This window comes from Notolepis coatsorum (genome assembly GCF_963971535.1).
Source record: "Notolepis coatsorum genome assembly, contig: SCAFFOLD_1025, whole genome shotgun sequence".
Classification (NCBI taxonomy): domain Eukaryota; kingdom Metazoa; phylum Chordata; class Actinopteri; order Aulopiformes; family Paralepididae; genus Notolepis; species Notolepis coatsorum.
In genome coordinates this window covers 1-12,500 of record NW_028171888.1, presented here as the reverse complement: position 1 = coordinate 12,500, position 12,500 = coordinate 1, and the positions used below count along the sequence as shown (strand labels likewise).

General features: G+C 39.1%; 1 protein-coding gene across 1 annotated transcript in view; it reads right to left on the bottom strand.

The window, feature by feature from the left end:
• Positions 1 to 5,882, bottom strand: part of LOC311248162 (transcription factor COE3-like) — a gene marked incomplete at both ends in the record, with an annotated part of 32,519 nt that extends 26,637 nt beyond the window's left edge. The window contains 2 exons of the mRNA XM_084339099.1: positions 683 to 886; positions 5,717 to 5,882. Coding sequence (XP_084195225.1) covers positions 683 to 886; positions 5,717 to 5,882 — 370 coding nt within the window. The remainder of the gene's footprint in view (positions 1 to 682; positions 887 to 5,716) is intronic.
• Between the last annotated feature and the right edge of the window lie 6,618 nt (positions 5,883 to 12,500).

The window sequence follows — 12,500 nt, the reverse complement described above, 5'->3', positions numbered from 1 at the left end:
AGATGTTTGTAATTTTGTTTTTAGCGCCTTTGAGGTGCTTTGGTACCATGAGGTGCAAGCATAGTCGTAGTACCCCTGAATGAGTGCTCCTGCCAGAGTCTTCAGGGTGTTCTTGTTTACCAGAGAGGAGATCCGGTACAAGAATCGAGTTCGTTGGTTGACTTTTTTTATTACTTTTTTATTACTTATTTATTAGTAGTAGTAGTCGTAGTCGTAGTAGTAGTAGTAGTAGTAGTAGTAGTAGTAGTAGTAGTAGTAGTAGTAGTAGTAGTAGTAGTAGTAGTAGTAGTAGTAGTAGTAATAATAGTAGTAGTAATAGTAGCAGTAGTAGTAGTAGTAGTAGTAGTAGTAGTAGTAGTAGTAGTAGTAGTAGTAGTAGTAGTAGTAGTAGTAGTAGTAGTAGTAGTAGTAGTAGTAGTAGTAGTGGTAGTAATAGTAGTAGTAATAGTAGCAGTAGTAGTAGTAGTAGTAGTAGTAGTAGTAGTAGTAGTAGTAGTAGTATAGTAGTAGTAGTAGTAGTAGTAGTAGTAGTAGTAGTAGTAGTAGTAGTAGTAGTAGTAGTAGTAGTAGTAGTAGTAGTAGTAGTAGTAGTAGTAGTAGTAATAGTAGTAGTAGTAATAGTAGTAGTAGCAGTAGTACTATAATAGTAATCATAGTAGGAATAGTAGGTCAGTGTTTTTACCTTGATACTTACTGCCATAGGGCGAGTTGGCAGAGCTACCGTTGAGAAAACCTGGCGAGGTCGGCACGCCTAAGTTGGGCATCCCGGTGTTACCGTAGCCGTTCATGCTGTTGCTAACGGTGTTGCCATAGTTACTCTGCTGGGGGGTGGAGCTAGGAACGTATCCCCGCGGAGACACGCTGCTGGTGTTGCGGCTGTAGCCAACTGGGGGAAGGAAAACGGTCAGACGTTATGAAACTATTTAAGTGTAAAAGAGCAATGCTAAGGAATGTTGTGTATGTTCAATACACTTAAGACCTATTGTGAAAATGGCCCTTTCGTGTGTTTTGCTTTATTTTTACAGAATTACAGTAGGGGTTGTCCCAACACTGAGAAAATGTTAAATATCTAAAAATCCTCTCTTTTCTACCCAAAGTTGAACCTAAAATATGTTTCTGACAAAAAATGTAACGACAAGATTGCTATGCTATTGCTGGATCTTTAGTCATATTTGGTCTGCAATGTCTAGTCTGAATTGGATCAGAATTTTGTTTGACGGTATAGGCACGATGTACAATAATTATCATATTTGTATGATAAAAGCGGCTTGCTCTTTACAGGCACAGAAACAGCCCATTGAGAACAGGACTAAAATAGAGAGTATATAGGCTGCTAGAATGCATAATATGAGTGTTTTTCTTCCACCCAAAACGTATAAGACCTATATTAACTTGTTGAAAAGTGCTAAATATGTCCCCTTTAACCTGTTCCACCCCAGGTGAAAATCTGCATAAAATGTATACCTAGGTAAATGGAATATTGCTCCACTTCTACAAGGGCTATTTGCATATTCTTGGTATCTAGGTACATCTATGGACCTCAGTGAATGTATTCACAGTGTCAGAAATATTGTCTATTACTAGGCTTGCTTAAATTGTGATGAAACAAAGGAGAATATGAATTATATTTTTTCTTTGCATCTTTGACAGTGAATAACACCATGATAATAATGACCAAACTTAAAAAACTGCCACTGACCTCGTTCAGTACCCTCTTGAGATCATGTGTACAAAAAATCTAAGGAAATTAATAAAGGGAATATGATAAAACCGAAGGTTCTGTAGATACAGTACTGAATTCTCCCATCCGGACCAATGCAATTTGAAATATTATTATAGAATATAGAATAGATGCTTATACATTACCTTATTCTAGCCAATTCGCACATTTATATATATATACATATATAATCTTTCAAATGCTTGAGTTCAATTTGGATTTAGTATCACCAGGCGTGCATAATAACAGATAATGATATACTGTAATCGACTGTACTTTTTTATTTCCCCCACAGTGCAACCGTTTTGAAACTAATTTCAGATGTAATTGTTTCTACATGCTAACAATAGGGAGGAGAAACTAACTGCGTTTCAATATTTGTCAAATACGTTACCTTTTGTGGCTTATTATCGCGAATAATACCAGTTATTGACATATTCATAATTCAACTCTGAACTTTGAACCCCCATAGAACTTGAAGGGAAATGTAGTTCGGAAAAATTCCAACGCTGATCGGCAGCTATGCATCCCCTCCACAAAATGGCCGCAAAAAAACTACAATTCCCATGGTTAAAATTTTCAAAATGGTCGCCGTCCTCCCGGTAGACTTCAGTAAATCGAACACTTAAAACGATATAATGACACTTTTAACCTATTGCTAAACTAACGTATTGATGATAATATACATTCTACATGCTTTTGTGACATGTTGGTGATGTTAATACTTGAAAACGTTTGATTTTAAAATCGCAAATTTTTTGCATCACTCTGAAAAATATGGATATATGATCATAATGTCATTTAAGGGTCGGTACCGACCCCGTGGGGTGGAACAGTTTTGCAAAAGAAAATGCTCAAATACAATCAAATGCTGTGCTTTAATGTCTAGACTTATGGTGTTGTGGAGGAAGACAATACTAATATAATCATCCGAATTTAAACTGAGCATATAGGCTTGCTTGGTACTCTAAGTTGCTTGCTGTAGACACACTGACAATAAAAGGGAGAACCCTGGGTGAGGCAGGGCTTCACCTCTGAATACATAATCTACTGCTACGCTAATAGCAGTTAAAAAAAAAAAAAAAAAGGATTAGCACTATACTATTCAACCACTATCATATTACAGAAAAGTATAAGCAACATAAATGTCAGTCCACGGTAAACTACAGAACTCTCGATTTCAATCACGTTGTGATATTCATGCTTGTGAATATATATATATTTTATATACCGTATAATATTCTAATATATCATATTTTAGTTACACTTATCCTATAATCATAAATATTAATAATATGTATCTGCTGCAAAACAGCATTTGTATTATCCCTACGTGACCCACTTGTGATATGTTCCACCGCTGGCTTAACTTGGAAAAACCATCAGATTGTGGGTCACGTAAGGTTGAGAATCAGATCTGCGGATCCTGTGGGGTTTGGTGAGAGGAGAGTTTGTTAGCCCGAGGCGTCTCTGAGGCACAGAGCGCTCGCTGGCTCCCAGAGCATTTGACATTTCGGGCCTCCTCTGGTGACATCATCACCCTTGTTCACAGTCTAGTCTAAATCTGCGTCCATGGCAACACGGAACTCTGGAACTGCCGAGGAATGACTCGAGAACTCTGATCTCCTCGTGCTCAAAGGTTTAGTGTTTGCAGTGTGTGCACTGGGCAACTGGGAGGTTTCTGAGAAGTGGGCTGTCCAATTTTCTTTGGTATATTTTCTTTCCTTTATTAAGACAGTAGGAAGGCAAGGAGAGGGAGACAGAGTAGAGGAGACACGGGAGAGAAGGTTCTGGCGAGATTCCATTCAGGCCGTCAGGAGTGGTTCTGAAGGCGGGGTTTTAAAACACTACATCACCATGGGCCAATGTATTCTCGTGTTTTAAAGGTCACATATTATACTCCTTTTGAACAAGTTAATATAGTTCTCTGAGGTCCCTAAAAGATCCCTTTGAATTTCTTTGCTGAAAATTCCACTCAGATTTAGCATGTTAACACTGCTCTCCGGGACTGCATGAGAATTCAGGTCAAACTGTCAAACTAGGAGTTGCAGATCAAATATAAATTAAGATCCAGCAATTGCATATCCTATTCCCCACATAAAATGTTGTCAGAAACATATTTTAGTGAACTGTTTAGTTGGACAAAAATAATGTTTACAAGCAAGCCGACATCTTGAATAACAGAGACACACAAGTCAAGGACCACCGTCTCCACCTGACGTAGGCGAGAGAAACATCTGAACTAAAGTGTTCTGTCTAAAGGCACAGTTTCTGAATACGGGCTGTGTGAAAAAAGTTTGACAGCATTGTCTTATTTCACAGTTGAAAAGGTGACTCACTGAAAAAGTGAGTCATAATTATGTGACATTGATTTAACACTTTCACTGCCACACACGAGATATCTCGGTTTTCCGATAGTTATGTTGAAAGCCACTCACGAGATTTCTCTGAATTTTTTTAAATTTTTTTTTTAGCGATCTGAAATCATATTGCATCACGCGAGCCTACCCGAGTATACCCGAGCGCCGCCGGCGATCATATGTGGAAAAAAGCGCCCCCTATCGTCTCCCAGATGACATAAGGGATTTTGGAATGGACTCAATGAAAATGGATGGGGGAAAAAATCCGGTACTCCACATTTTCCAGTCCACTGATCCAGCCGGGGTTACCACAGTTCATTCTGGAGCCTCTCAGCCCCGCGGAATCATGTGTACTACTGTATCACGTTGGATCCATACACTTATCGATTTTTTCGAATGGTGATCAGGAATTGGAATATACCAGTTGGATACCATCTGATGTCAGGTAAGGAATCTATGTTATCAGTGTTAGGATAATCAGACTAATTTTGATGAAGATATAGGCTGTTTTGTGAAATGGGCTCTTTCGGTTTTACTGAAAAAGTCCAAGAGGAAATGAACACGGCGATTATCCGTGCTTGCGTGCACGTATAATATTGATCATCTAGCGTTTATTTGAAAACGATTCATAAATAGGCAGACGAATATCAACGTTCTGGAATATTCCAGTAAAAGACGATTATCATAGAATGGTCCAGAATTAACTGTTTTTTATCTCAAAACGGGTGCTTTTCTAAATGCTCTGAAACAGAAATGAAGCGATAAAAAACCAATCTGCCTTGACAGCACTGACTGGAAAAGTAGTCTTTGATAAGCGACGGGCAGATTAGACACATAGCCATAATTTAAAACATAGATTAGGCGATATTAACGTTAACATTGAAGTGGACCGTGGCATCAAGGGGGTAAAAAGGAAAACCCGGCGTGGCACTCAAAGTGTTAAGAACAAGACCTGAAAAATACGAATCCAATTCAAGACTGATGTCTGCCGTCAAATCTGGGGCTCAGAATGTACTACTACTTTAGTTAGCTACTAAAATAAAACAATGAAAAACAAGGAATTTTAGCAAAATGCTATTAGATTGCTTATATGGGTGGGATCCAATCATGATGACAAGCAGGAGGGTATGATGATGACACTACATCTGTGTACTCTGGTGTGAACAGAATATGTGCCGCGCTGTCCGAGACCAAGTCAAGACAGAGTAAAAATGCAGTCGATACCGATATGAAACCAAGACCTTCAAAATGTGGAGACCGGTCTCGAATACTACTGGATTCTACGTAGATGTGCAGGGCCACTGGGGCTTAATTATTTTTCCATGTACGTCCTGTTTTGCAAGTTGGCTGTCGCTTCGAAAACCAATGATCACACACATTTTTATTGTTCACCTATATCTATATTATAAGTTAGGTTATTATTATTATTATTATTATTATTATTATTATAGGTTAGGGTTAGCATTAAGGTGAGGGTTAGGTTTCTAAAAAAAACGATTTACCGGTAGGTGAATATTATTGTTTAAGTCTTGAGAATTCCATATTAATATTAATTCATTGAACTATGTGTTTGCTTGTTTTCAAATGGAGACACAAGGGGTCTCGCCAACAAGATGTAATGGGTTACCGCGGTTACCTTGCGTTGTCTCCGAGACGTTGACAGCTAGCTGGCTGCCGAAAGAGTTGACACCCATCATGCCTCCATGCGAGGCCGTGTTGCCTAGCGATGGCATCTGGTTGTGGTTCCGCGGCACGCTGTACAGGGCCTCGGCGATGTCCGCTGCACGCTTCAGGATGATCTCCTACACACACACACACACACACACACACACACACACACACACACACACACACACACACACACACACACACACACACACACACACACACACACACACACACACACACACACACACACACACACACACACACACACACACACACACACACACACACACAGAGATCCACACGCATTCACAGGCATACACAGACACACAAATATACAAGTGTTAGGTTCATGACAACTACACACAAGTGAGTATTTTTTTATGTAATTCTTCCACAGAGCTTTTCCTCCCAAGAAATGATAATAACCTCTTCCACCTGTGCAGTCCGGTACCGGACTGCAAATGACATTGCGTCATAAATCATTCTCTCTAGACTGTATAATGTTAGTTTTTTTCCCCAAATGTATCCAACAGTAAACATCCTAACCATGTCACAACAGCAGTCATAGTGTATATTTTCAGCAATACGTTTGTTTACCAATAGGTTAAAAGATTTTAGTTTTTGAAATGTGATAATATTTTCGTGGAGGTCGGCCATTTTGAATCACGAGCGGTCATTTTGCTGTAGTCATTATGATGAAGGAAAGACAGGACTTTCAATAAGCGTTGACATTTCGAAAAACTCCTAGGATGCTCTAGCCTTCTGGAAGCAAATGATTTCCTGATTATTATTTTTTATTTCTAATATTTCTCGGGATTATATACCACAAAACTGAACGTTATTGTCATAGTTTGTCTCCCTTCTGTGAACATTTAGCAACCATCCGTGTTGAATTTGGTTTCAAAATGGCAGAGCTGTCTCAAAAATAAAAAGCTGACTGTAAATACAGTAGATTTCATTCTCATTCTCGGTTCTTCATGCACACCTGGTGATACTAAATCCAAATTGAACTCTGTCATTGGAACGAGATTTGGCCCGATCCATAGATGTGCAACATCGCTATAATAAGGTCATTTATAGGCCTCATATTCTGTATTCTATAATAATATTTCAAATTGCATGAAATAAAATTCAGTACTGTATCTACAATACCTTCTGTTTAATCATCTTCCATTTATTAATTTCCTTCGATTTTTTTGTACACGTGAACTCAAGAAGGTACTGAACGAGCTTGTGTTGGTGTTATTCACTGTCAAATATGCAAAGAAAAATCATAATTAGGGATGGGTACCGAATTCGGTACTTTTGAGGTACCGAACCGAAACACGTCGGTACTACCGAGTATCGATTCAAGTGAGATACCAATTTTTTTTTTAAATTTACCTTTTTTCTTTTCATGTCAATGTTCACACGCACAATATATGCTTACCTAGGATTTGACTTGATTCAACAACAAAGCAGTTGGAGCAATGGCAAGCCGAAAACTGTCGAAATTGTAGTTATTTGAAGTTTGGATAATTTTTTTTCACGACTGAGGTAGGCAAATAAAATTTCTTGAGACTAAAGTACCGAAAAAAGGTACCGTTGGGTACCGGTATCGATTCACAGGTACCGGTACCGGTACCGTATCAGTTCAAATGTGAATGGTACCCATCCCTAATCATAATTCATATTCTCCTTTGTTTCATCACAATTTAAGCAAGCCCAGTAATAGACACAATATTTCTGACACTGGGAATACATTCACTGAGGTCCATAGATGTCCCTAGATACCAAGAACATGCAAATAGACCTTGTAGAAGTGGAGCAATATTCCATTTACTAGGTATGTATTTTAGGCGGATTTTCAGAAAATAGGGTTCCGGGCTTAACCACTTATCTTTCAAATGCCTGAGTTCAATTTGGATTTAGTATCACCAGGCGTGCATAAGAACAGATAATGAAATCTACTGTATGTACAGTAGGTTTATTATTCTGGCCAGAGTGCCGCCATTTTGAAACTAATTTCAAATCTGATTGTTGCTACATGCTAAAAATAGGGAAGAGAAACTAACTGCACTCCAATATATGTCAATAACGTTAAGTTTTGTGGTTTATTATCCCGAGTAATAAGAGATATAAAAAAAATTCATACAGAAGTAATTAGCTTGAAGCCCCATAAAGGCCTTTGGGAAGTGTCGTTCTGAAAAATGTCAACGCTCATTGAAAGCTCTCGATGTCCCCTTCAAAATGGCGTACAAAAAAACTACAATTCCCATCGGTACATTTTTCAAAATGTTTGACTGTCGCAATCAAAACAGCACAAAAACGAATACTAAAATCGCTTTAACACTTTAACCTATTGGTAAACTAACGTATTGATGATAATATACATTATAACTGCTGTTGTGACATGGTTATGATGTTTATACTTGAATAAGTTTGAGAAAAAAAGCAATACTTTTGTCAGACAGTCCGGAGAGGTTGATTTATGACGTGATGTCATTTGCGGTCCACCGACGGACTGCATGGACGGAAGAGGTTAAGAGGTTAACAAAAAAAAATGTAATAAACTTTGTGATGCCAAAGATGCCAAATATACTGAATAAACAAATAAGCCGTGGTTTATATGCAAACAAAAGTTGCAAAAAGGTTATGACAATATCTAAATGCTGATATCTAGCATGATGTCACTCAATGTGCCAAGTTATGCTAATGCTAAATGTATGCACAATGTATGCACAATGTAGTCATATTACCATTTATTCCGTTGCATTGGGTCAAACATGATGTTATTTGGCTAAAGTGTGTCCAGCATACTCTGTGAAGAAGTTTGAATCTGAATGTCTAAACAGCAGCATGTAGATGTAAGGTCAGATCCAAGGCCTGCTGGGTAAAACTTAAAGGCTACTGTGCAGTCGAGCACCACGACAGAACCCAATACTAAGTTGTCAGCATGGGCGGAGTTTATGGGGGTGCAGGGGGTGCATTGCATCCCTGGTGGCCGGGGGTGAAATTGCTTAAAAAAAAAATAAAAAATCAAGATTATTTTTATTTTAATAAAATTATAATAATTGTGAGAAACAAATCTGAATTCTATTATGTTTTGTTTTACAATACATTCATTTTATAGTAGTAATCATGTCACATTATAAGGCGAACCTTCTGTAGTGTGGCAGTGAAAGGGTTAACGCGCGGCCAAGCACCACCATTCGGCAGCAGGCGATAGTACAGTAACGCTTGTACAAAGCCACTTATTCTGAGATGATAATTAATGTATCTGGATAACCAATGCACGGATTTTGTCAAGGCAGGTAGCGTTATTTCGGGAAAATTGATATCTATAGTCTGGTATATTTTTCGTCCACGAAAAATGGAGGCTGTAATAATTATTATTGCTCGAGAGTCTCTATGAATAATAATAATTAGAGCCTCCATTTTTCAAGTCAGTTAAAAATGATCCCCCGTAGTGCTGTGTGTGTGAGTGTGTGTGTGTGCTGCTGTACTACCTAAATAAAATAAAAAATTAGGGGTTAGGGCATTGTAAAAACGCTAAAATAATAAAATAAAGGTCAAAAAAAAATCGCGCGCGCTGGCTGCGCGTGTGCGCGGGTATCGTTCGCCAAGCAGTCGCACCCCCTGGCGTCAAGTTCAAACTCCGCCTATGGTTGTCAGTATATAAAACGAACAAGATAAGTTGAATGTAAAGGTCTGAATAGCCGGAGGTCAAAGGTCAAACATGAGGTCAATGTAGTTTTCGTATATCCAGTCCGGTTTGTTGTTTTTTAGTTCATACCCAGGTTCTACAGTAGGTCGTGCTCTCTGCCAAGTATTACTTCAAAACAAATGTGCACTGCATAATCATGTGTTCTGAGTATAAGAAATTAATACTAAATTGTCTATACAAAACTGAATGACATAAAACTTGAATTTATGTAAAAACTCAAATGTTAGGTAACTATATCTAGTATTATACAGTCCATCATTGAATATCTGCAATGTGAATGTTTAAAACTGGGTCTCATTCCTGAACAGATTTACAACCAAAAATGTCGTCTTAGGCAGATTTCTGCCCATTTAAGACTGGTAAGGGCTGGTAGCGCGATTCCCCAAATTTTCCTGAGATCAGATTTGAGCGTGGCTGAGAGCAGATTTAAGAGTGCTGAGGAGCACACTTATGATTGATTGACTAATTGAAAATTGTATTAACTTGACAGACTGTGTTCTCATAGTGATTCCTTCATGTCAACGCTACAGGCCTCCTTGGAATTAATTACTTAATCATAATTAAAATAAATATGACAATATTTGTACGATAAGAAATTACGCATTTGATGTCGGAAAAATAAATAATATGGATTCATCTGATCACAGGGCAGCTGGATTAACCATATCTGAACCAGCTATTTTGGACAAATATATAATTACTTTAATTACTCAGATATTCAAACACAATTATGCAATTATTGTGAAATGATTGAAAATAATAATTATTTAATGCCTTTGGTGGAATTTGTATTTCTTATTTGTTACATATCTGTTTTAATGGTATACAATGGGACAGACATTTGTTTGACCTGCATTCCTTCGAATATATCATCAATTAAACTTATATTGAAATACACTATAGCCTATACACCAACACTGAAATGACAGTGGATAAATAAATAAATAAATAAGAACTAAAGCTAATTGGTGGAAATAGACTGCATTAATATTCCATAACAAGTCTTGTGTGCGCCAGTATGGCCTATGTGTCTAATGAATGAACAGTATAGGCTTAATATATTCTAGTTACTTGTTTCATTAGGATTTAGTAGATACTATATATATAATATGTAAACAAGACAAACGTCTTTCTCTGGTCTGAATCCCCTTAACAATTGTGTGTATTGAGCCATACTGTATTGTACCCATTCTGCAATCTGTTAAATAAAGTTTTCATTCATTCATTCATTCATTCATATACAGTACTGCGCGCGCACGTGTGTGTGTGTGTGTGTGTGTGTGTGCGCGCGTGCGCGCGCTGCGGCAGGTGTACCTCGAGCTGTACTATATATGATGCCAATACATTAATCTAATCTAATTTTGATGCGTCGCAAGACTCGCAAGGCACTTCCGCCATTCCTTTTTCACGCAGCTGCGTCATTAGTTGCCTTATAAGGAGCTCTGGAGGCGTTATTTTGTATGCAAATGACCTAGACGGGAACACGCGTTCGTCTTTAAGACATGGTGTCATTCCCCAAGCAGATGTCACAGGTGCGACCGTTTGAGCCACTTAAGACATATTACCAGCACGTTGGGGACTCAGAGTGAACTTGTCATTGATTCTGTCTCAGTTGGTTCCAAGATAAGTCTTTCAAGAGAAGTCGTTGGAACATTTTGGGGAATAAGACCCAATGTTTTTAGATTTAAGGTCAAACAATAGATTAGTGTATCTTCTATGCCACGTATGTACATATCAATATCACGTCGCTTTTAGCTTTAAACCGATACAATGACGTGTGACTGAGGACGTTTAGATCTGAGGTTCAGGAAGAGGTTATTGTATCTTCTGTTCAGCACATGCATGATGTTGAGGAAGAGGATATTGTATCTGCTGTTCAACACATGCATCCTGTAATGATGTTGCCGTTAGTATTAATATCTAGCTGAAAGTTTGTCTTGTCAGCGAGAGGCAGCAGGTCAGGCAATCACACATACAAATGTACAAATGCACACACACACACACACACACACACACACACACACACACACCACACACACACACACACACACACACACACACACACACACACACACACACACACACACACACACACACACACACACACACACACACACACACACACACACTAAGACCCTCCACTATCCACCAGCCCCTTTAATACCGAGCCACTTCACTTCAATAAGTATTTAGTGTTTAAACGCCTGGCGGGTATTAAGAGGTAAACAAACACGGCCTGCACAGATAGGAGGTGAGCACGCACTGTGTGTGTGTGTCTGTGTGTGCGTGTGCGTGTGTGTGCGTGTGTGTGTGTGTGTGTGTGTGTGTGTGTGTGTGTGTGTGTGTGTGTGTGTAATCAGTCTGCAGAGTGCGGGGGCCTGAACAATGCCTCATTTAGCCTATCTTAATTAAACCAGGGGAAGAGGGAAGGGACGCCGCCCGCAGACAACATCTCACACACACACGCACACACACACACACACACACACACACACACACACACACACACACACACACACACACACACACACACACACACACACACACACACACACACACACACACACACACACACACACACACACACACACACACACACACACACACACACACAGTGAGAGAGTAAGTCCTGTGACTCTTTCTTCTAGACAATAAAGTGAATTAGCAGAAAGCTAATCTGCCGTCTTTCATTAGGACGTTAGGAATGTTTTCAATTAACCCTCTACACTCCCTCTGTTCTTTCCTCTGGCTCTTTTCCTCCCTCTCCCTGCATCTCTCTACTTCCCTCCCTCTCTCTCTCTCCCTCCCTCTCTCTTCCCCTCTCCATCCATTCCTCCATCTCCCACCCTCTCTGTCACTCTCATTCCCTCCCTCCCTCCCTCTCTCTCTCTCTCTCTCTCTCTCTCTCTCTCTCTCTCTCTCTCTCTCTCTCTCTCTCTCTCTCTCTCTCTCTCTCTCTCTCTCTCTCTCTCTCTCTCTCTCTCTCTGTCTCTCTCTGTGTCTCTCTCTCTATCTCTCGCTCTGTCTCTCTCACTCTCTGTCTATC